At 47.0% G+C, this 25,695-nt stretch overlaps 1 protein-coding gene and 1 pseudogene across 2 annotated transcripts in view; one reads left to right on the plus strand and one right to left on the minus strand.

The window, feature by feature from the left end:
* The first annotated feature begins 8,664 nt into the window (after positions 1–8,664).
* Positions 8,665–10,622, plus strand: LOC307107063 (non-POU domain-containing octamer-binding protein-like; annotated as a pseudogene). Its single transcript has 2 exons — positions 8,665–9,156; positions 9,400–10,622. The product of its transcript is annotated as a non-POU domain-containing octamer-binding protein-like (transcript).
* Positions 10,623–11,891: 1,269 nt separating this feature from the next.
* Positions 11,892–25,695, minus strand: part of RUVBL1 (RuvB like AAA ATPase 1) — a 34,775-nt gene continuing 20,971 nt past the window's right edge. The window contains exons 9-11 of the mRNA XM_079783571.1: positions 17,666–17,768; positions 13,285–13,376; positions 11,892–12,274 (exon numbers count right to left, since the gene is read on the minus strand). Coding sequence (XP_079639697.1) covers positions 12,115–12,274; positions 13,285–13,376; positions 17,666–17,768 — 355 coding nt within the window. The 3' untranslated portion in view covers positions 11,892–12,114. The remainder of the gene's footprint in view (positions 12,275–13,284; positions 13,377–17,665; positions 17,769–25,695) is intronic.

Genomic DNA, 25,695 nt, shown 5'->3' on the forward strand with positions numbered 1-25,695 from the left:
CGTGAGGGACAGGTGTTAGGGCATGGCCTTACAGAGACCATGTGCTGTGAGACTGCAGCAGGACAAGATGTGCAGCCAGTCTGCCCTGTGCTCCCTCTACACTTGCCGGCCAAAGGGGTTGGCTCAGAGACGCAGGGCAGGAGCCAACAAGCAAGCACTGCAAAATGTGGAGACGGGCAGCGTGTTCTGTTTGGACCTAGAGGAACTCAGAAAACCTCCTGCTCCCGGAGGAGCACCACATCTTCTCTTGCCTGTGCCTGTGGTCAGACCAGCCTCACCTGGGAGCAGAGTCAACGGAACCCACCTGTGAGCAGCCACGTATATGGTTTTGGTGCCGGGCTCTGCCTTGGCTCACTGACACCAGGCTGGCCCCTCTGCACCTCACTTCCCACCTGTGCACGAGAAGTTGAGCAGTGACTCCTAATCATCCTGGGAGTAATGGTTCTGTGGGGCAGGCACCGTGATAGCTACCAAAACATGATTTCATCCGCCACTTCCATGCCCTAGCTGCGAGAGGCCTTGGGAGGAAACCTCTTGTTCTGGTTTTATAGGTGCAGAAATAGAACTTGGCCAGAAGTCACACAGCCACGTAGCAGCAGAGCCAGGACAAAATGCTCAAGGCCCTCTTCCTCTACTCCAAGATCCTGCTTGGCTGCTGGGCCTGTCTGCAGGTACCTTTGCTTATGGGCCTGGCTGAGAAAGGAATGAGGGGCTCAGGGAACATGATCCACTCCTAGGAGCCTCCCCATGCTGCCTGTGGCTGGGTCCCTGCAGGGAAACTGCCTTAGCTTGGGGGCTCTGCTCCAGTCCCATCACTTTCCTCTATCTGCTGACACCCACTCCTTATGTCCCTCCCAGCAAGGCTGTCATTTAAAATTAAAGGCAAGATTAGGAATTTCCCAGACAATGAAAAGTTCAAGTTCATCACCACCAAACCAGTATTATAAGAAATGTTAAAGAATCTTTAAGCCTGGCTGGCATGGATTGATGATTGAGCATCGACCTATGAACCAAGAGGTCACGGTTTGATTCCCAGTCAGAGCACATGCCTAGGTTGTGGACTGATTCTCAGTGGGAAACGTGCTGGAGGCAGCTGGTCGATGATTCTCTCTCATCATTGATGTTTCTGTCTCTCCCTCTCCCTCTCTGAAGTCAATAAAATATATTTGATAAAAAGAACCTTTAAGAAGAAGGGGGAAAACAAATATGAATAATAAAATGGCAATAACTATGTACCTAAAAATAATCACTTTAAATATAAATGGATTAAATGCACTAATCAAAAAACATAGGGTAGCTGAATGGATAAGAAAACAAGACTCATTCATATGCTGCCTACATGAGATCCTATTCAGATCAAAAGACACATAAACTATAAGTAAAGGAATGGAAAAAGGTATTTTGTACAAAAGAAAATGAAAAAAAGATGACTTATATTAGACAATAGACTTTAAAGGCTATAATAAAAGACAAGCACATTACATAATAAGAAATCAATCCAACAAGAGGATATAATCTTGTAAACATTTATGCATCCAACATAAGAGCACCTAAATATATAAAGCAGATATTGATGAACATAAAGGGAAAGAGCGACAGTAATACTGTCATAGTAAAAAATTTAACATTCCATTGACATCAGAAAATCAACAAGGAAACAGCAGTCTTAAATGACACATTAGACCAGATGAATTTAATATTTTTAGAACATTTCACCACAAAGCTGCAGAATATACATTCTTTTCAAGTTCACATGGAACATTTTCCTGGATAGACTATAAGTTAGGTTACAAAACAAGTCCCAATAAATTTAATAGGTTGAAATCATATCCAGCATCTTATCTGACCCTAACAGTATAAAACTAGAAATCAATTACAAGAAGAAAATGGAAAAACACACCAACACATGGAGACTAAATAGTATGTTATTAAACAATGAATGGGTTAACAATGAGAAAAGGAAATCAAAAGATAACTTGAGACAAATTAAAATAAAAACACAACAACCCAAAGTCTATGGGTCACAGTGAAAGCAGTCCTAAGAGGGAAATTCACAGCAATACGGGCCTATAAACAAGAAAATATCTCAAATAAGCAGGCTAACCTTAAAACTAAAGCAACTAAAAATGAACAACAAACAAAAACCAAAGTAAATAGAAGGAAGGAAATAATAAAGAGCAGAACAGAAATAAGTAAAATAGAATTGTTAAGAAAATACAAAAGAAAGAAAGATAAAACCAAGAGCTGGTTCCTTGAAAAAATAAACAAGATTAATGAACTTTTAACCAGACTCATCATGAAAAAAATAAAAAGGTGAGGACCCAAATAAATAAAATTAGACATGATAAAGAAGTGACAACTGACACCACAGAAATGCAAACAATTATAAGAAAACTAGAGGCCCGGTGCATGAATTCGTGCATGGGTGGGGTTCCTTGGCCTGGCTGGCAATCAGGGCCGATTGGGGCCATCTTGCCTAGTCCCGATCAGGGCCCTTTGAGGCCAGCCAGCCTGGGGGAGGGACCATAGGATGTTGGCTGGCCACAGGAGGTTGGCTGTGGGAGCACACTGCATTGAGCGTCTGCCCCCTGGTGGTCAGTGTACATCATAGCTACAGGCCAGTCGTAATGGTTGCTTAGGCTTTTATATATAGAGATACTATGAACAATTATATGACTACAACTTGAACAACCTGGAAGAAATTAATAAATACCTAGAAACATACATTTTTTTCCAAAACTGATTCAAGAAGAAACAAATCTGTACAGACTGACTACTATCAATGAAATCAAATCAGTAATCAAACAACTCCCAACAAAGTCCTGGACCAGATGGTTTCACAAGTGAATTTTAACAAGCATTCAAAGAAGAATTAACACCTCTCCTTCTCAAACTATTCCAAGAAATTCAAAAGGAGGGAAGGCTCCCACGTGCATTATATGAGGCCACCAATATCCTGATTCCAAAACCAGACAAAAACATTACAAATAAAATTACAGGCCATTATCCATAAGAAACATAGATGCAATAATCCTTAACAAAATATTACCAAACAAATTCAGCAAACATTAAGAAGATCATACACCGTGATCAAGTGGGATGCAAGATTGGTTCAATATCTGTAAGTCAATTAACCTGATACACGATGGAAACAAAATAAAGGATAAAAATCACATGATCATATCAATAGATGCAGAAAAATCATTCATTTATGATAAAAACTCTCGGCAAAGTGGAAATACAGGGAACATACCTCAACATAATAAAGGCCATGTATAACAAACCTACAGGTAACATCATACTCAATTGGGGAAAAGCTAAAACTTTTTTTTTTAATGTTTTTATTGATTTTGAGAGAGAGGGGAAGGGAGAAGAATAGAAAGAGAAACATGGATGAGAGAAAAACAGGGCAAGGGAAAAGGAGATTCACTGTACTTTTACGTTTTGAACCATGATGTAAATTATCCATAACATTTTTTTCTTTTTTTTTTTTAATTAAAATCCCAGCTCAGGAAGCTTTCCCTGACCGTTCTTTTCCTACAGGCATGTTGGGGCACATTGGCTCCCCATCCCTGCCCGCCTTGGCAGCCTGGACTGCAGGGAAGGGAGCTAGGGCTGTGGCTAGGACGCCAGACTGCACTCCAGGATTGGTCACGCCCCCAGGCCCGGAGGTGTGGCCCGGCAGGTCCCCAGGCGCGTGATGGGGCCGAGTTGTGCGCCTCTTTCCGCAAGGGGGCGCTGTGGCCTCGCAATCACCAGAGCTGTGCGGCCGCCGGGCCGGTAGGGGATGGGAGTGGGGCGGGGGAGGGGGAGAGACAACGGAGACCTAAGGGATTGGAACCGGCGAGGGAGTGGCCGTGGGCTTGCAGCGGATAGCCTTTGATCCCCGCCGCCACCGCATTGACCTTGCCCATGACCCCTCGGCCACTCTAGCTACTCGGGCTCCCCGCCAGCCTGTCCCGCCTGCTCAGCCCCCCGTCCCAGTCCCGGAGCGGCCGGCCTCCCCTGGGCTCCGGTTACCACCTCTGGAAGCCCTCCGGGCCCCTCCTTTATCACCAGGCGCAAGGTTTCTCCCGGTCTGTGGGTGGTGGGGCCCGTGGCAGGCTCTTTTCCCCGAGGAGAGGCCTGGGAGCGCGGATCACCTCGGCGTTTGTGTGCCTCGGGGCTGGCAGATGCCACCGTTTCTTCTTTGCGGTCGCCTGGTGTCGCGCAAGCCAAGCAGGCGCGTCAGAGAGCGCCCGGGCGCCGGGACTGTGAGCTGGAGGCGGGCGTCCTCAGGGGGCACTAGGAGACGCGCCCCTCAGGGCCTTGTGATCTGTCCCTTGGGCCATGGGAACCTAGAAAGGGGTTTTGAGCAGAGGCCTGACTGGGGCCGTGGGGAGGGGCCCTGCAACGGGCGAGCAGAAGCCCGGGCCAAGCAGGGGTCAAGGTGGGGAGATCATACTGGCTGCTCCCCACGCCAGCGGCTGACGGTTCCCGGTCCGCCCGAGTCACGCAGGCCCGTGGTGACTGCTCAGGTCGCCTGAGGGCACCTTAGTGACACTTCTGTGCGCGCTGTCCGTGCACATGCCCGGTACTGCCGGCCCCGTGCACAAGTGCTGTAAGCGTATGGTCCAGACTTGCACTGGCCACCCTGTGTCCCCTGTGCCGCGCACACCGCGCCCGCTGGCCAACACGCACCCCCGGGGCCTGACGCCACCATGTCCCTTTGGTGCGGAGTCCGCGCGCCCGCGCCCTGCCGGCAGCTTCCCGCGTCCCCATTAATCACGCGGCGCAGACGGCACAGATCTGCGCACAGGCGGCGTGTCGGTAACTGCGGGTGACGGAGCGGGTAATCGGCGGGCGCTCATCGGCCCATCTTATCGCGCCGGCCCAGCCGCTGCCTGCCGTGTGCTGCCCATTGATCGCGTCGGACAGGGGCCGAGGGTCAGCGCCGGCCGGGCCGGCCTGACAGCCACATCCATCGCCGCCCAGACGCATGCTGATGGCAGAACAGGCAGCGAGGCCTGGCCATTAATCACTGCACCTGCCGCGGAGTGACAGGGAGGGGCGACAGGGTCAGCCGGCTGACAGCCAGCCCCTGCTTCTGGTCCATCCCTACCCCCTCTCCCAGTCCTGCTGCAAGGCTCTCCTGCCCCCGCCCCCTTCCCAGGGGCCCAGTCACCCTGACCAGGCCTACCCTCGTCCCCACAGAGCCTGCTGTCCCAGGAATAAACGGGAGTGGGAGTGGGTTGGGGAATGGAAGGGTGAGCAGCAGGTGGATTGAGGTGAACACTGTTCTAACCTCTCAGTAGGCGGAGACAGCCATTTCTCCCCTCTGGCTGCACCAGCTCTGGCTGGGCCTCACTGAGGATGGGATCCCAGGGGCCCAGTGAGGGGTCTGTCCTCTTCTCCAAAGTCAGTTGTAAACACCGAGGATAAAGCCGATGCCTTTGCAGGTTCTCTTCTTTCTGCTCCCAAGCGTGTGTGGCCCTGAGCCTGCCCTTGTCCCTCGGCCTAAGGGGAAGGGTTAAGTCAAGAGGTATTTCTCTAGGGGCCTTTTCTAGGTCTTTGCAAGGGCCATCTGCCTGGGATGGGGAAGGATGGAGCCTAGCAGGCCTCTGGCTCCTATTGGACAAATAGTGGCCTCTTCTTCCAAGAGGGATAGGGATTGGGAACTCTTCACTGAATTCCAGTATCTTGAGTACTCTAGACAGCCACATATCACCTCACCATGTCCCACCTGGATATGTGGGAGATTGCCCCATTTTATGGATGAGGAAACCAAGGCTCAGGACCAGAAGGGACTAGCCTCATCAGGACCACGTCCCTACCTGCCATGCCCCCGGAGCCTGGTTGCTCCACTTTACCACCTGTTGCCTCTGCCCGGGGCTCCCGGAGATCAGGGACTGCTAGGGTCCCTCTATGCTGATACTGGGAGGGAAAGAGGATGCTGGGTGACTAATGTCTACTGCTTTCCTGGCAGCAAGAAGCCTGCTGGCCCTGAGGTCTGAGACATGGAGGCCAACAGGGAGTGACTCCCATCATTGTGCAGCTCCGTTTTATTAGAAAAATGGTTGAAAAAGATCTGCTAACCAAGAAGTCACTTTCTGGTATGATACCACCATCTGTTTAGTTCTAAAAATCAAGATACCCTATGAACCCATCTAGGGGGTGCAGCCGAAGAGGTGTGTCCGTGAGCCCTTCCGGCTTCCACAGCGGGGCATTAGCACAGGCTGGGATTTACATGCAAACACTCCCTCTCAGCCCACCCAATCAGCTCGCCCAATCAGTTTGTGGGGAGGCACCCACGAGCTTGGGCCCAGAGCTTGGAATATCAGCCATTTCCTATGATCATCCCCCACCCTGCCTCACTTTAATATTACAACAATTTTTCACGCCAGACCTGAAATAGTGCAAAAAATGGGGCTGCTATAATTGTTGGTAGATTGTGTGTCAGCCTGATAAGATGTAACAAATATTTTCCTCCCCACAGGGTCTGTTTCCCTCTTGGTAATGGATGGAGAAACTTCTCATAGTCAGTGAGGGATCGGTCGTAAAAACTTCGCATGGAAGATTAATGTAATAATCACAGGCCTTGCTGGAAAAAATAGGAGGAAAATTAAAATAACCCAACTGTCCCACTTATCCAGAACCATCTCCCTCACTTTGGAGGCCAGATGAGTGAGGTGGGCCACATCTCTGAGCACGAAGGAGCAGGATTTCTGAGGAACAGGTACTGGGGCTGTGACCACACACAAACACACACCCCTCCCCACCAACTGCTCTGGACATCAGGGTTTCCTGAGCAGCTGGGGGACTCTGTCCAAACTGCACGTGAGAGGTTAGCCATCACCGCTGCCTCTCTACTGTGGAAGGTTTGGGGGCTGGAGGAAGAGGTCCAGGTGGGCAGAGCCTGGTTCTTGTCCTCTGGGGTCACACCTTAGGAAAGTCACCTTCCTCATATCTGCTCCTACTTGCCTCACCTGCCTGGGATGGTTAGATCTTGAAGGCCCCTCCCACAACTCAGCACACTGAGGAAGGTGTTATAGCCATAGGGGATTGGTGCACAGACTCCAACCACTGATTCCAAATTCTCCTGGTTCTGACTCTTACCCGCTGGGCAAGTGACATAACTGGCACCAATATCACAGGGCTGATGTGAGGCTATGAAAGGAAATGTGAAGCATTAACACAGGCCCTAGCCCATAATCATCTCTTGCTACACTGATATCAGAGGTAACATTATTCTGTTTTTTTCTGATGTGGCTAAGTTGGGAGGTCAGAGACACAGGATATGAACACCCAGGACAGGCCACAGGGCTCAGCCCTGACTTCAGATGTATCTCCTCCCCCACCAAGAACCCCATGCTGGGATTCTCCTTCAAGGGCCAGGCCGGAAGTAGGTCCATTCTGGCAGCAGGGACTAGCTGGGCTCTTAGGGTCTGAGTATGGCCTGAGGGCTGTATGGACTCCCACAGCATTATCTCAGCCCTCCTGTTCCCGCAATCTTCTGGACCTGCTCAAATAATCATCACTAATGGGAGAACAGTTGTGCTTGCCCAAGGACTTTGTGGTTAACTTGGAGTAGAGCAACAATTGGATCAAATGGCCATCTTGGTTAGTCTCTTCTCTCTCCTGCACAGACAGCAGCATGGAGATCCTGCTCATGAGGGCAGAGAACCAAAATAACCAGCTTGTACCAAGGCATTGCTTCTGTGGCTAAGCCCTGCCTCAGGCAGCACAGAGCTAGCCGACAGCGGGCAGCCTGGTAGAAAGAATGGGAGCTCATCCTACCAGGTGAGAATGTCCGGGTACCGGATCTGTCAGGCACTGCCATTTCTCCTTCCTCTCAAGGGGCTGAAAGTCCCGCTTTAGTGAACTAACAAATAGATTTAATACCAGTGATGGAGACATGTCAAAGGGACACAGAAACCAATTGAAAGAACTCTCAATGGTCAAAGCAGGGCTAATATGAGCAACCAAATAAATAGCATTGTATGATAACCCAAAGTATATAATAAATATCCATGAGTCCATACCGAGATAAATGATTGAATAAACAATTGGTGAGAAGAGACAATTTCCCATGCAGAAGAATTCCAAATAATTTATGTAGATGCTCAGCCCTCAAGGAGGTGGAGCCAAACTCCCCACCCTTTAAGTGTGGACTATGTATGCTCAGAAACTTCTTCCAAAGAGGACAGTGTGGGGAGGGGAAAGGGTAACTTTACAGTGGAGAAATCTAACAAATATGACCTGTCACGGAACATAGCTCAACACAAATAGTGACCTGTTAATGGTATGTGATAAAAATGGCACTTTACCTGTGTGATCTTACTCCCAATAACCTGCAACCCTGGTTTAATCAGGAGAAAAACATCAAACACACACCACTGAGCCCTGGCCGGTGTGGCTCAGTTGGTTGGAACATTATCCCATGCACCAAAAGGTTGTGGGTTTGATTCCTTGTTAGGGCACATACCTAAGTTGTGGGTTCGATCACCGGTGGAGCGCTTATGGAAGGCAACCAATCGATGTTTCTCTCACATCCATGTTTCTCTATCTTTCCCTTCCTCTCTCTCTAAAAATGAATAAGCATGCCCTCAGGTGAGGATTTTTTTTTTTTTAAAAAAAGGCTGCAGTTACTGTGAGGAGAAAACAGTCAATAGAGGGGTGCAAAAAATGCAGAGCAATAAAACCTGTAACTTGGAGAAGCAAAACCATGCTCCAAGGAAGCAGCAGCAGCAGCAGCTGCCACTGCTGTCACCAATACTTGCAAATGGGCAACAAGAAAGCAGCCAAAAATGGAGGCTTGACTACTGACCTGTAGAATTTTAGGAAACCAGGAGACCTTCATCCAAGGTAGCCGACTCTTTGTGGACAATCTTCCTCCTGACATCACTGAGGCGGAAATGAGGAAGCTATTTGATAAACATGGGAAGGCAGGCGAAGTCTTCAGTCATAAGGATAAGGGCTTTGGCGTTATCCACATGGAAGGATGAACCCTAGTGGAGACTGCTAACGTGGAGCTGGACAACATGCCACTCGATGAAAAGCAGCTGCATGTGCGCTTTGCCTGCCATAGTGCATCTCTTCCGAGCCGAAACCTTCCTCAGTTTGTATCTAATGAACTGCTGGAGGAAGCCTTTTTTGTGTTCAGCCAAGTAGAGGACCGTAGTCATTGTGGATGACTGAGGAAGAGGAAGGCCCTCAGGAAAAGGCATTTTTTAAATTTTATTTTGTTATGTTTGTATTGATTTCAGAGAGGAAGGGAGAGGCAGAAACATCAATGATGAGAATCACTGATTGGCTACCTCCTGCATGCCCCCCACTGGGGATTGAGCCCACAACCCAGGCATATGCCCTGACCCGGAATCGAACTGACCTCCTGGTTCATAGGTTGATGCTCAACCAGAGCCATGCTGGCTGGACATGGAAAAGGCATTGTTGAATTCTCAGGGAAACCAGCTGCTCAGAAAGCTCTGGACAGATGCTCTGGACAGCAGGCTCCTTCCTGCTAACCACATTTCCTCAGTTTGTGACTGTGGAGCCCATGGACCAGTTAGATGATGAAGGGGGACTTCCAGAGAAGCTGGTTATAAGTAATTTCACAAGGAGTGGGAGCAGCCACGTAGATCTGCACAGGTTGGCTCCTTTGACTATGAGTATGCCATTGAAATGGAGAAACAGCAGCAGGACCAAGTGGACTGCATCAAGAAAGCTTGTGAGAAACTGGAGATGGAGATGGAGGCTGCTGCCATGCTAATGAGGCATCAAGAAGAACTTCGGAGGATGGAAGAGCTACACAACCAAGAAGTGCAAAAACGAAAGCAACCGAAGCTCAGGCAGGAGGAGCGCAGGCACAGTGACGAAGACATGCGGCAACTGCAGGAAGGATTCAAGGGAAGGGGACCTTCCCTGATGTGAGAGAGCAGGAAATACAAGACGGGCCAGATGGCTATGAAAGGTACATAAACAACAGAGGTGCCACGCCCCTTGCTCCTGTGCCTGCTGGTATCCCAGCTCCTCCAGGACCTGCCACTGTGATGCCAGATGGAACCTTGGGATTGACCCCACCAACTACTGAACACTTTGGCGGTGCTGCTACAATGGAAGGAATAGGGGCAATTCAACCATGCAGCTCCTGGAGCTGAATTTGCTCCAAACATCAATGATACTAATAAAATTGCAGTCTTTACTTTCCCTAAACCCTTAAGAGAAGGACCTTTTTGGACTAGCTGGAATTCTACTCTGGAAACGTGTTAGGGATTCCTCCCAATAGTTAGGTCTTCCCTGCCTGTACTGCTCTGGGGAGTATGCTGGAGGCAGAGAGCAAGGGAGAGGCAATATTTAACAAATCATTTCTGGGTGGTATACTGTTTAATCATATCTGCGTGGTGCATTCCTGAAGTGTCGTGATTATTGAAGGCCTGGGAGGGTGGGAACAATGGCAAAGTGGATCCAGTTAGAGCCCCCATTAATCTTGATCATTCCATTCTTTGTTTATCCTGTTCTATTTGTATTCTCATTCTTATATTCCCCAACCCGAGACACTGCCATATGTACCGCTAACATCCCCCAATGACCTTAGCCCCATCACTTCATGAACTCCCAGGTGGGAATTCAGGCAAATGACTGCAGAGGTCACAGACAACATACATACGGTCTTATTATAGCCCACAGATTATTCCTTCATGTCCTAAAGAAGACACTTCCTCTTAGAGATTTTCAGTTTAGCGTATCTTTTAAAAAATCTTGTGTTAACTTGCCTCCATTTGGGGGAGCGGGGAGGGAGAGTTAAAGATCACCCAGGAATGGCCCTTATGTGTCTGATGTTTCTGTTCACAGTTTTTCTTTTTCTTTTTTTAAAATATATATATATATAGTGACTTTTACAGAGAGGAAGGGAGAGGGATAGAGATTTAGAAACATCGATCAGCTGCCCCCTGCACACCCCCCACTGGGGATGTGCCCGCAACCAAAGTACATGCCCTTGACCGGAATCGAACCCGGGACCCCTCAGTCCACAGGCCGATGCTCTATCCACTGAGCCAAACCAGCTAGGGCATGTTCACAGTTTTTCTTTTTCTTTTTAAATATATTTTATTGATTTTTTACAGAGAGGAAGGGAGAGGGAGAGAGAGTTAGAAACATCGATGAGAGAGAAACATCCATCAGCTGCCTCCTGCACACCCCCTACTGGAGATGTGCCCGCAACCAAGTACACGCCCTTGACCGGAATCGAACCTGGGACCCTTGAGTCCGTAGGCCGATGCTCTATCCACTGAGCCAAACCGGTTAGGGCCACAGTTTTTCTTGATAGGCCTAGTACAACCTTAGGAACGGGGTTGCTGTATGCTGAATGTCAGACAGTAGCTCTTAGCCTTGCCTACATATCTCAGTTAGTTATGGTGTGCCTTTTTATTGGTGTACCATGTTTGATTTGTCCTTGATACCTTTAGAATTTTTCTGGGGGAAAAAATGGAGCAATAATGCAGCATCAATTTATTAAAATACATTTTAATCCTTAAAAAAAAAAAACCCACAAAGGTACATTTGACAGAACACTACCTGATCCGCATTGTGAAGGTCATTATAAACATGGAAAGTGTGAGGAACTGTCATAGCCACAAGGAGTCTAAAGGGAAATGACAACTAAATGTAATGTGGGATTCTGATGGGATCCTGGGACAGAAAATGTGAATCAAGTATAATAATGCATCAGTATTGGTTCATTAACTGTGACAAATGTATCACATACTACTACCATAAGATGTTAACAGTAGGGAAACTAGGTGTGAAGTATGTGGGAACACCCTGTACTTCACAACAACGCTGTTATCTAAAACTGTTCTAAAATACAAAGTGTTGGGTTTTTTTTTAATTAAAAGAAGAGATATCATCAAAATATCCTATAAGGATTTATTAGAAAACATACTAGGTGAGGCAGAGTTCCTTCAAAGCAACCATGGAAGAAATTATGATAACTTAAAAAAAAAAAGAAAACAGTACACTGAACTTGCCATTAACCACGCCAGAGGGGGAACAGAATCCGAAGGCCAGGGGTGAGCCTTGTATCTGCAGGCTGTACCCAGGCCCAGGCATGCTGGGAGTGTCTCTTTGCAGAAAGACTCACTTCATGTACTTATCCTGCTGGTCAGCCAGGATTTTGGCCGATGACTTGGCATCATAGAAGAGCTCACTGATCTCCTCAACATGCTCTTTCTCGATGCTGTCCTTCCCGTTGATCTTAGCAAGCAAGTTGGCCGGGGTCAGCAGTTGCACTGAGTACCTAGAGTGAACAGGAGCCAGGGCAGGAGTGAAATGGTGGCCACAGATAGGAGCCCTTCCACATCCACCGGAGCACTGGCACCAGGGGCTGAGCCCAATGCTGGGCTGTGAGAGCTGTTGCAGATACAGCAGACAAGGAGGCATGAGAACTGTCCTTTCTCAAAGAATGTGTGATCTCATTGAGGGGTCAGAAGTCACCAACATGACCAAGTCCTACTCCCCAAATCTCTGTCAGTCTACAAGTTCTTGGACAGGAGGTGATTCCACTGCTGCTTGAAAGGGAGCGCAAACTTAGTGGCAGGTAATGCCAAGGTCCAGATCAGAACTGTGACAATGGCAGGGAAATGAACACAGCCACCTGTAAGCACATGCCCTATCCAAAGGTACGAGCATCCAGGAGATTTAAAAAGCACCACTCTACCCAAACAAAACATCTTGCAATTCTGCTTCAACCTTAGGAGTGGGAGAAATAGGGACAGGAGCGATGTCATGATTTCACAAGGAGCCAGGACACTTAGGCGGGACATCGTCCACAGGCAATGGCTTTGAGCCAATGAACAGTCAGGAAAGCAGTCCATGTCTGCACTCCTCCTCACGCTCACCTACACCCACCATTCCCACCCAAGACACGCCTGGAGGACAGAACCAGCAGGGCGAGGGGTAAGGAGGTGAGGTAGGGCCCAGCTAATTAACTCCCTGCTCTGGACCCTGGTCTCTAGTCTGTCCTTTTCCTCTACTAAGGGGACTGACCTGGGGTCAGAGCCAGCTGTCCATCACAGGAGTGCACCTGCTACAGGACAAGGGGACTTCACCTGTTACTCTAGCTTTTAAAACGCGATCATCTAAATATTCTGCACTCCACATCACAGTGTCCTGGGACAAGACCCATCGTACCAGTAAAAACAGACATGGTCCTATGCCCTGAGAAGGGGCCTGCCTTCAGGTCCCCACAGGTCTTGCTGAGAAGGCATCAGCGGGGTCTGGAGCAGCTCCAGGGGACAAGTGGCTCACCTCAAAGTGGTCTTGGTGCCGATCTCCCCCAGGTGGTTCAGTGCCTCCTCACTGATGTTGATTCCCTCTGTCTGGGCACGGATTTTAATGATCTTTTGAAGAAGAAAAACCATGATCAACAGTGAGCAACCTCAAGTCTCTCATTTATAAAGTGCTTTAAAAACAACCTGGTTAAGTGTTTCTCATCCCATCATTAGAACAGCAGAGGCCCAATCCTGGGCTGGTGGGGCAGAGAGCCAACCTCTCCTTAGGACTGCACTCACCCACCTCTGGAGTGCCATCTACACTGTGCATGGCTTTACAGCCAGGGTGTTACATTCATACTGACTGAAAAGCAGCTGGTACCCTTGGAGGAGTCAACCAGGGTGGCTCAGCTCCTGCCTCCTGGTCCTTCCCACTCAATCCCCAGGACCAGAAAACTGAGGCCTCTCCAAAACCTGCCCAGGCTCCCGCACAGGCTCTACCCTTCCTCTCCAGTGTGGACACCACCACCTATAAGCACTCAGGTAAGAAGAATGATTCTTTATTTGCTTGATAAATACGATGGCTGAATAAATCAAAAAAAGTTACTTTTAAAGATTTACCGGCCCTCATAACATCACCCAAAGGTATCTAATCTATCAAGAAGAGGCTGACGCTTGCTGCAGTTTGAAGATCCAGTAAAGTTGGATGGGAAATAAGCTGGCAGTATGGACGCAGTAACACAAGTGGCACCGGGATCCTGCAGGCGCACCAGCACTGAGTGATAAGAGGCAGCTGGGATAATGATGTTGTGTGTTGTGAAGCCGAGATAACTCGAAGACTTTGAGCCTCATATAATACAGGAATTTTTCACTTTGGCAGCTTCGTAAACAAGATATCAAGAAGCCCTTGTTTAAATTAAAGCCATAAAAACACACCCGAGTAGAGGCGTAGAAAGTAGGAGAGACTGAGCCCCCAGCGAAAGCCTTCCAAGGGGAAGAGCAGGAGCAGAGGTTTAGGATATAGACATTTCAAAACTGGCCTTTCAGCTCTCAGACATAGACCCTGAGGACAGGAGCTGCAGGGGGAGGCAGTTCAGTGTCTGGTGGCTCTGATAAGGGGCCCAGGATGTTACCTGCTTTGAATGGGAAAGGTACTGCTCAGTAAGAAAGCCAGGCTCAGGGCCAGGGCTGCGGCTGAGGTGGCTAGGCCAGCAGCACACATCGGGGGAGGTGGCCAGGTGCTGGCAGAAACGACTTTTATTCTGTCAACAGACTCTGAACTCAGTTTTGTATGAAATGTCCTGATTTCTAAATGTTGGCAACTTGTTCAAATATTTCGCACTGCACCAGCCACATTAAACCGACCTGTTCAGCCCGGGTATGACCTCCATCAAAAGAATCTAAGCTTGTGCATGAGGGGTTCCACCACCTGGGGTCCAAAGCTAAATGCAGCTGAGCAGGGAAGGTCCTCGATGGACAAAGGGAAGGCAGAACTGGAGCAGGAAGGGAGATCCCTGCTCCCTGCTCCCTGCACAGGACTCCCCTCTCACCACACAGTCAGATCCGGACAGGTTTGTGCTCCAATATAAAAAAGGGCTTCTCATTGCCAGCTGGGGACCAAGGAAACCTCCAGGTCCTGTCAAGAAAAATGTCCCCTGCAGCCTTCGGAAACTTTAGGGCGATGCAAATATTTAATCCTTGAGCCTGCTACAGGATCCTGCCCTGAGGATTTCATCTTTAGCGAACTGCACTGATTTGGAAGTTGGGCTCCAGGAATGTCAGGGACACTACTCTCACTCTCTCTAGAGCAGGTCAGAGCTATCCCAAGAGCTCCTGTTTCAGACTACTTGGAAATGGACAGTTCATAAATTAGATCTTTAATCATTTAATAACCTGCTGGGATAGTTTATGAGGGTGTCAGCACTGATGGCAGAGTACACAAGTTACATTTGCTCTGTTTTTTAAAAACTTACCCCAGGCTCCATCCAATAAAGATGCTGACGTTCTCCCTTGAACCCGCAAGAACAAGGCAATGCCCATGTGGCAGTTAGTCAGTCCTCTGCTAACCCAAGAGGAAGCGTGGCTGAGCCAAGATGGAATCAGGCTGGGAGCCAGCCAGCAGTTACTGCTCTGGAGGCACAGTGGCAGAACATCCCAGGGGAGATCAGACTGTGTGCTCCAGGGTCAAATGGAGGAAACAAATGTGAACTGGCTCTGAGTGGGTCCTAGCTCTGCAGCTTATTCTCTGTGACCACGGGGCCCTATTGTTCCCGAGTCCCCAAACCTGGTTATTGAAAGCTGTTGTAAGGATCCCAGTGGATGCTGTGAAGCACCTGCAAGCTGGTAATAACAGTAATAATTACTGCAGTAGGAAGGGATGGCCCGCCCTTCCTTCTTCACTATCTCGCTTCGTCTTCACGACAACCTTGAAAGGAGGGAGCAGATCTTCCAGTGAACCAGAAAGGCCAAGGCTCATAAAGGTGCACCAAATTGCTCATGTCAACTCAGCCAAGAAGTGCTCTGGGTGTGCAGGGCTGCCTCTCCCAGCAGGCTCCAGTCCCACGGAAAGGATGGGGAAGGGACCAATTTCCCCTTCGCTTTTACTTCTATTCCATGAATGCCTTGACTTCAACCTAGCATTCATCCAAGAGCAAAAAACTATTATCTGGTGACATGGCCTCCAGTCATGGAATTATACAGTTGCTGCTATGAACTCTAACTGTTTCAGGTATTCTGACAATGCTGGGTATGGAGGGAGACCTCTGCTCCATGCTCACCCTGGCACTCCTGGGTACTGGTCAACAACAAATGCTGGCAGGGCCAAGGAGGATAGGCCACACATAAGCAAAGGGGCAGCCGGAGAGTGCCCAGGAGAGGCCCTCAGAGCTCCAAAAGGAAAGGCCCCGCCAATGAACTGCCAGGGACTCCACCCTGAACTGAGGTATTCCTAGCAGATGGGAAGCTGGTGGCATAGTGCTTAGGAACATAGGCTTCAGGATCAGACAGCCTGGATTCCAGTTAGTCTGGCCTGTCACCTATTAACCAGTGACAAGCTTTATGAACTTGGGCATTAAATTAGCCTAAGTCTCGGTGTCTTCATCTTTAAGAATGACAAGGATAATAGTTCTCCCTGCCTCATGGTTCTGTGATTAAATGGAATCGTGCTGGCTAATCATGTCCATGGGTTTAGTACAATGTCCAACCAACAGTGCCCGTTCTCTGGTGAGAAGAGAGGGTCGAGGCAGAGCCCGTCAAGATGTCAGTGCTGCCCTGGTCCACTCTATGTCCCATCCTTGGCCGTACGTGGACCTCAAAGTGACAGACCTACACCTTGACAGCAAGACCATCTGGGGCACCGGGGGTCAGAATAGGGAAAATAGCACAGCCCTTGCTGTCCCAGTGGGTCAGCAACCTATGGCAATGAGTAGATGGCCTGGGCTCTGCAGGGCAGACTGGCTTGCATCCTTGACTTGCCACTTCATGACTCAGCCATCAAAAGGAAAAGAGATTATGGCCGTAACGACTACTGAAGTACCAGTAAGGGGACTCGAAATTCTAAGTGGGCAGTGCCTAGGCACTGTTTAGCACACAGTTGGTATTCCAGCTCCAGATCAAGCAAGAGGCCATTCCTGTGGGAAAAACTAAGACCGTGCCCCTTGGGGTAAGGCCCAATCTCATACATGCCGGCACCCCCACCGCACCCCCAAACCTAACCCAAATTCAGCTCACGTGGAATTTTGAGCATGCACTCTGTGTCAGGGACTGAGTTAGATGCTTTTATGTACATTTCCTTCAAGCCTCTCATTATAAGGTTAGTTTTATGACCTCCATTCCACGTGCCCCTCTAAGCTCTGTGACCCTGCTTCACCATCATCTCTACAGCCAAGGCAACAAACCTATGCACCACCCCGAAAAGCCCGCCACTAGTCAGGCTCTTTACGGCAGCCAGGCTCTGCTAAGACTCAAGTGCTTACCCTCTCCAGCTTCTGTGCCCTGCTGGAGCTGGCTTGCTGTGGGTTCTGATGGGACAGAGTGCCTAGCTTTGCCCACTGAGCAGAGACCTCGGACAGGGCCTGGCCTGGGCCCAAGAGGCTATTGCTAAGTCATATTTCATTGCCTCTTTCCTAGAGCCAGTGGCCTCCCTAATGACCATCATCAAGTCAGTATTTTTCACCATCCCTTTCCTAAAGTTTATTAGAAGGGATGTAGGCAACTGAGGTTTTGTGACACTTCAGGCAATGTCTCGTTGGCCCATCCGTCCCTCTGCTGGGGTATTGAGGCTCTGGAGTATTGTGACTTGCCCAGGGCAGCAGCTAAGTGGCAGATGGTGGTGAGAGCCAGGAGCCTTTCTGCACAGCATCAGGGAACACTGGGAGCAAATGAGGGAAGAGAGCGAGGAGGTGGGAAGGCAGACTCACCTGTTTCATTTCCTGTGGAGTGTATAGCATGGTCCGGATGATCATCACTCGGTCCAGAAGGTCGAGGGGGATGCCATGAGGAGAGGTGATATCCTCAGTACCCCTGAAAAAGCCAGAATGATCACATCATCCCGTGCTCTTTGAGATCAGACTCTGGACACTGAAAACATAGCTGAGGTTCTCACCATGACAAAACAGCTAGTTTACGTCCTAAGAGTCAGAGCCAGGGTAAACAGACTAACATTCAGGTATCATCAAAAGCAACTTCACTATTTGAGAAAATATCAATACCACAGGAAATTTGGGAAAGAGGGAGAAAAAGCCATACACACAAAAAAATCACATTTTCATATATATAGATTTTTATAAACTACACTAAGTATGTAGTTTTTTACTTTTTATATTTTTTGGTTTTGTCTATGTCACTTTAGTTTTAATCCATCAGGCATTTTATAAAACCCAAACTGTTGGGCATTTAGGTAGTCCCAATTGTTATTTTTTACTAATGATGCTTTGATAAACACTTTTATACAGTCAGTCATGAACATTTCCTCAGAAATTCTAGTAGTGCCTGATACAATCGTGAATATCTATTTGAATGGATGAATGAATGTCCTAATTTACAAAGCTACACAAGTGATCTGATCTCATTGCATTATAGCCAGCACTGGGCATTCTAATTTTTAAAATATCTTGCTGCTTTGATAGCAAATGGTTTAGAAAATAGAAGAGTAACATCTTGTTTGAATTTGCATTTCCTTTATTCATTTGAATGCTTTCCCTTATATGCACTAGTTATTTTTTCTTTTGGGGAACTGGCCAGTCATGCCTTTTTCCTATTTTCTTCTTGGATCCTTAGCCAAGTCATAGGAAGAACAGTCCAGGAGAGGAGCCCTGTTAAACCCACCAGGTCTTGAGGTACCAGCTGCCTGCCTGGCAGGAAGCGTGTTGGGCAGACCTGGCAGCCCACGGGGCCAGGCTTCAGCCACAGCGTCTGGAAGCTTCAATCTTTGGGAGTCACAACAGCAGAAGGTCTACCTCTACACCATATCTGGTGCCAGATTAAAGTCTATGGTCATAACTTATCAATATAACAAAGAACAAGAATAGGTCATTTGAATTTAATGGTTAGTATCAGAATACTTGGTTTCTAATGTAAGTAATTACTGTAGAAATAAAACTTCAGTTAGAAAAAAAAATCTGTTGAAATTCTATGTGGCCAGTTGAAGTGTAATGTATATTTATCACTGCAAGAATAAAATGCTGTTCTGATATATGCTACAACAGCATGGACCTCGAAAACATAGTGAAAGAAGCTAATTATAAAGGGGCAAATATTGTATGATTCCATTTATAGGAAATATCTAAAAAAAGCAATTCATAAATACAGTAGAATAAAGGTTACTAGGGATAGGGTAAGGGGAAAATGGGAATTATTGCTTAAGGGGTACAGAGTTTCTGTTTGGGGTGATGGAGAAGCTTTGGAGATGGATGGTGGTGATGGTTGTAAAACACTGAATATAATTAATACCACTGAAATATATACCTAAATGGCAAACTCCATGTTATATACATTTTACCACAATAAAAACAATCCAAAAAAGAATAAAATGCCACATTAATGAACAATTGTTAAATATAAAAAAACTAGAGGCCTGACGCACAGAATTCATGCAAGAGTACGCCTTTCTTCCCCTGGCTGCCGGCACTGGCTTCCCTCTGGCACCCGGGACCCAGGCTTCCCTCCTGCTGCCGGCAGGCACCCGGGCTTCCCTTGCAGCCCCGGCTTCATCTGGAAGGTCATCCAGAAGGACACCCGATCAAATTAGCATATTACGCTTTTATTATTATAATAGTTAAGACTTTTCAAAATAAATGGAGAAATAGAATAGCAAATACAAATATTACTATTATTACTTTTAAAAAATATTTTTAATGGTTTCAGAGAGGACGGGAGGGGGAAGAGAGACAGAAACATCAATGATGAGAATCATTGATTGGCTGCTTCCAGCTCGCCCTCTACAGGGGATCGAGCCTGCAACCCAGGCATGTGCCCTTGACTGGAACTGAATCTGGGATTCTTCAGTCCGCAGGCCGATGCTCTATCCACTGAGCCAAACTGGCTAGGGTGCAAATACATATATTAAGATAACTTTAGAGAAAAAACGATCTCTTCCACCAACAAATAAATTCTAAAAATAATAACAAGTAAGAATTATAAAAATTAAATTCTATCATGATTCATATATTGGTATTTGGTTTTCCCACAATCTTCATATTAAACAAAATAACCTTTAAAAACTATATTTAATTTTAGTTACAGTATTTAATTATATTTATGCCATAAGTTTGAGGTTTCTTAAGTCCTATTTTGGAATTCTCTTGAGAATTCTTGGAAAATCTTTAAAAGATCTCATCGTTATCGTGTTAAAATATCCCAAATTCTGTAATGCTCATGATAAATCATCTTCAATTCAGACATAATAACAAAAGCATAGATGTAAAGAAGAATCGGTTAGAGAAAAATGAATGACTCCCTAATCAAACTTCAAAAATAACAGAACTTATAAGAATGTATTAAGAAAACTTCTTATAGTTCTGAATCCATAAAATTAAAAATTGAAACAAAGGCCTGCTTAAAGACTAAGCGGTTTTCCAGGAATTAAAGATGAAACATTTTTTAAATTTGTCCAAGCTATGGACCTTAGGTGCAGTTTCTTTTAGAAAACGTATCAGTGAAAAATGGTTTCTGAAATTCTCTTCCGCACAGAGCAGCAACTCCAGGAGGAGCTCTCAGTGTGGAGCAATCACTGTTTGACAGGGGAGCCATAATAGCCATATTACATTATAAAACTGCTAACAATAAACTGCAGTAATAATTATATTTTGGCTAAAAGTGCAGATTTATTCTTGTACCTGGAAGTTCATTACTGACTCTGGCCTCAGCCTAATACTAATTTCATCATTATGCCATTCGACAACTGTTCAAACTATGTTAATGGTGTGCTTCTTCCAGATGAGTGTGAGGCCACAGACGGAATTCTCCTTGGAATCCAATATGGTATATCTGTAGGAACAAGGAATTGTGCGTCTAAAAAATTATCCTATAGACACACTTATATGGGTGCAAAAATTATAACTCAAGGGTTCCTCCACTGTAACACTTTAAATTTTGGACCAAATATATTTTTGTAGAGGACTATCCTGTGCATTGTAGGATGTTCAGCAGTGTCCCTGGCCTCTACCCACTAGATGCCAGCAGCACCTCCAGGCAAGACAAATAAAAATTTCCCTGGCTCTGAATCACTGCCTGACTGGTTGTTTATATAACCTTGTAACTGCAGGGACACAGATAACACAAAGCTTAAAGCTTCTATGATGACAGGAAGCACAGTAAAGAATACTTCTCTGGGTAACATGAAGGGTAACTCCCATAAGTCCACTGAGCCCTAAGAAGAAAGCCATTTGATTTTTTGATGAGGCTGCCAATTCAATAGAGTAAGAACAGTCTTTTCAACAAATGGTCCTGGGACAACTGGGTATCCACATGCAAAAGAATGAAGTTGGACAGACCTATTATTCCTTATGCCACACACAAAAATTAACTCTAAGTGATCAGAAACTAAATGTCAAAGCTACATTAGAAAACTCTTATTAAAAAATCATAAGAGTATAAATCTTTGTGACCTTAGATTATGTATGAACTAGAGGTCCAGTGCACGAATTCGTGCAAGAGTGGGGTCCCTAGGCCTGGCCTGCGGGATCAGGCCGATACTGGCTCTCTGACATCCCCTGAGAGGTCCCAGATTTCGAGAGGGCACAGGCCAGGCCAAGGGACCCCACCAGTACATGATCAGGGCCAGGGAGGGACGCAAAAGGTTGGCCAGCCAGGGAGGGACTGTGGGAGGGCTCCAGGGCATGTCTGTCCCATCTTGCTCAGTCCTGATTGGCCAGACCCCAGCAGCAAGCTAACCTACAGGTTGGAGCATCTACCCCCTGGTGGTCAGTGCACATCATAGTGAGCGGTTGAGCGGCCTTAGCATATTACGCTTTGATTGGTTGAACGGCCGACCAGTCGACCGGACACTTAGCATATTTGGCTTTTATTATATAGGATGATTTTTCTTAGACATGAGACTAAAACACAGGCAACAAAAGAAAAAAACAGATCAACTGGACATCAAAATTTAAAACTTGTGTGTCAAAAGAAAAACACAATCTAGAAGACATTGAGCCCTAGCTAGTTTGACTCAGTGGGTAGAGCGTTGCCCTGCGGACTGAAGGGTCCCGGGTTCAATTCTGGTCTAGGACACGTACCTCAGTTGCAGGCTCCATCCCTGGCCCTGGTGGGGGTACATATGGGAGCAATCAATCGATGTGTCTCTCTCACATCAATGTTTCTCTCTCTCTCTCTCTCTCTCTCTCTCTCCTCCTCCCACTCTGTCTAAAAATCAATGAAAAAAACTATCCTTAGGTGAGGCTTAACAACAACAAAAAAGACAACTGACAGAATGTGAGAAAAATATTTGCAAATAATATATTTGATAAGGGTCTAGTACCCAGTATACATAAAGAATAAAAACAATGAAAAGATACAACCTTCATAAAAAAATGGCAAAGGATCATAAACAGATAATTTCCTCACAAAGATATACATATGGCCAACAGGCACATGAAAAGATGTTCAACATCACTAGCCATCAGGGAAATGCAAATCAGTATTACAATGAGATACCACTTTATACCCACTAGATGGCTAGAATAAAAAAGACAGACAATAATAACAATTGTTGAGGATGTGGAGAAATTGGAACCCTCACACACTGCTGGTGCGAGTGATGAAGCCACTGTGGAAAACAGTCTGGCAATTCCTTGCAAGGTTAAGTAGAGATACCATTTGATGCAGCAATTGCACTCCCAGGTATGTATCCCAATGTCCGTCAAATGATGAATAGAAAAATGTGCTACTAAATTTTCCATATTTTAAAATACTATTTATTCAGTGTTAAAAACAAGTAAGTACTGATGCATGCCATAACATGGGTGCACCCTGACATTACATTAAGTGGAAAAAGCCAGACACAAAAACACACACACAAGAATGTATGGTACCATTTATATGAAACTAGAGGCCTGGTGCATGAATTCGTGCATGGGTGGGGTCCCTCAGCCTGGCCGGTGATCAGGGCTGATCGAGTCCATCTCGCCCAGTCCCGATCAGGGCCAAATGGGGCTGGCTGGCTGGGGGGAGGGACCGCGGGAGGTTGGCAGTGCATGTCATAGCGACCGGTCACTCAGTTGACCAGTCGTAATGGTCACTTAATGGTCACTATCCAGAAAAGGCATGAAATGCATAGAGACAGAAAGTAGGTTAATGGTTGTGAGGGGCTATGGAAAAAATAGGTGTGTGTGGGAGGGAGGGGTATGGGTGGAAATGGCAGGGTAGCTGTTGATAGGTATAGCATTTATTTTGCAGGTGATTAAACCATTCTAAAATAGACTATGGTGATGATTACACAACTTTGTGAATATGTTAAAAAAAAACACCTGAATTTTACACTTTAACTGGGTGAATTGTATTATGTGTGAATTACATCTCCACAAAGCTGTTCTATTCTTATTTATTGTTGAGAGAGAGAGAGAGAGAGAGAGAGAGAGAGAGAGAGAGAGAGAGAGAGAGAGAAATATGTCAATTTGTTGTTCCACTTATTTACTTGATGCATCAGGATAATACTTCAACTGAGTCACACGGCCAGGAAAAAGCTGGTTTTTAACAAAAGTGCCACTTGGGGTGTTCTGCCACAGGGGTACACTGAATTCAGACCTGATTGTTTCTTAAGGCTCCATGCTTTAATGCAACACTGACTTGTGAAGAAAAACTCCTACAAAGACTACTTAATCCCAGGGAGCTAATCTCCACAGGAAAAGGCCTCCCAAGTTTTAGAGCTGGGATCAGGCCAGGCTCTCCTTTTACACCTGAGCATCCTGCAGCCTGAAAGGGAAAAGACTTCTCAAGATAAAAAGAGTGGAGCCAGTGCAGCTTCACCTCCCACTGTGTCTGTGAATGTTCTCTCTTCCCATGGGAGAGGGAGGCACCATGGAAGAAGCCTAGGCCATGTGCTCCTCCAGGAATGACTCCCCTATGTACGAGGAGAGGTGACCCAGAGGACTTAGGGGTTGTCTGCACTTTCACAGCCACACCTCTCCATCGGTACGGAGGCTCCCCGCACCACCAAACAACATCAAAGCTCAACCCTACCCACTCACTGACCGGGCAACTACGGAAAGCAGTGCAGGGAAGCAGCAGTGGCATGGACTTTGGAGTCAGATGGCCCTCGCAATTCACCTCCCATGTGAATCTGGAGATAGGGTGGTCAGGGTGCCTTGAGATTACAAGAGAAGGCCAGCGTAGAGTACTTTAGACAGTTTCTGGCACAGAGGAAGCCCTCAATTACTGTGAGTTTCCTTTCCTCTCCCTTTCTTTTCGGGCTCTGAAGGTCATATATGGGTCTGAAGGCAAGGAAGCTCAAACTCTACCTCCCGGGGTAGAGTCTGATGGGCGGCAAGTCAGATGAGGCCAAAACTATACAGACATTCCAGAAATCCCATCATTTCACATCTCACATCTCAGAGCATGGCTCTGAAGTACAATGTTCCGGTCAAATCCCAGCTTTGCTTCTGAGCTGTGTGACCTTAGCCAAGGGCCCCTCCTGGTGCACCCTCGATGTCCTCATCAAAACGAGAACAGCAGTCCCTTCCTCACTAAGCGGAGGTGAGAGCAGCAGTGTGCCTGGTACACAGAAAGAGCTCCTCATACATGTTGGATATTTTTATTATTGATATTTTGACATCATCATCACCACTCAACAAATTTCCCACTAGAGCTTGGCACCAAAATCCTCTTGTAGAGCACACACACCCCAATTTTGTTTACCTCAGTGGGCCTACACAAGACCCACACTCTGAACATCTTCCCTCCACTTGGGTGATTGCAGTCTGATAGCAGTGAGCAGCCACAGCCTCAAGGAGCCCTTGATCAAATCAGTCAGAATGAGGCTGGCCATGTCTCCCAGGTTGCAGACTGACCAGAGCTCTGTCCCGACTGGGAAGTTCTGAGATCAAAGCCACCTTCCTATGCACCTTTTTCCTGGACGGGACAGGACTGAGAGAAGGTACTCTAAGTCCAAGAGATCTTGCTCCTGCCAGAAGCTACCAGGCTCTACTGGGTTGGGTTATCCACTGTGAGGGAAGGAAGCCTGTTAGAGCCCCGCAGCAGGGATGCCATCTGTCCAGGCTGAGCCCTTTTACCAGCTGTCCAACTGTAGCCAGGCCTGACCAAAGCAAGGCAAGTACAGCAAATCTGCAGGGTCTGTGTGGCGGGTGTCAGGCTCACCGGACAGATGAGGTAGCCAGGCTCCTCTCACCAACGACTGTCCTGGACCTGGTACAAGCTACCTTCTCTCCAAGATGGCAGAAAAAAACCTGGGACAACAATGCTATCAAGACAGCATATTTCAGGGATTCAAAGTGACTACAAGATACTACTATATAAACTTGAATCATGAACACACGTTCTAATTCCCAGTCAACTGAGGGGGAATCTAAGGGGGTCCCAACCCAGTGCCAACAGCACGGCTTCTGGAAAACCTCAATGGAGAAGACAAAGCTGCTCCATCAAGAGCCAGCTAAACTGCACATGACCCACTGCCACTCAGGAGCCAAGTCTAGGTGAATCAGCAATCTGGATTCCTAACACAGTGTGGCTCCAGCTCTGTGCTAATACTCATGGGCCTTGGGGTCTCTTTCAGGATTCCTAGCACCCTTGCTGCCAGGAGGACGCAGCCTCCAAGGCTCTGTTGCTCTCACTACTCTGCTACAGACTTAAAAAGGGGCTCCTCACCATCCCCCTTCATGCCACTAGCAGGCCTCAGCTTTCCAACAGGACAGAAAACCAAAACAGCAAAAAAAAGTACCAAGTACGGGATACTGACATTTAGGCTTACGAGCTGGGAAGATAGTGTGTCCTCAGG

The sequence above is a fragment of the Cnephaeus nilssonii genome (genome assembly GCF_951640355.1).
Source record: "Cnephaeus nilssonii genome assembly, chromosome: 11".
Taxonomy (NCBI): Eukaryota; Metazoa; Chordata; class Mammalia; order Chiroptera; family Vespertilionidae; genus Cnephaeus; species Cnephaeus nilssonii.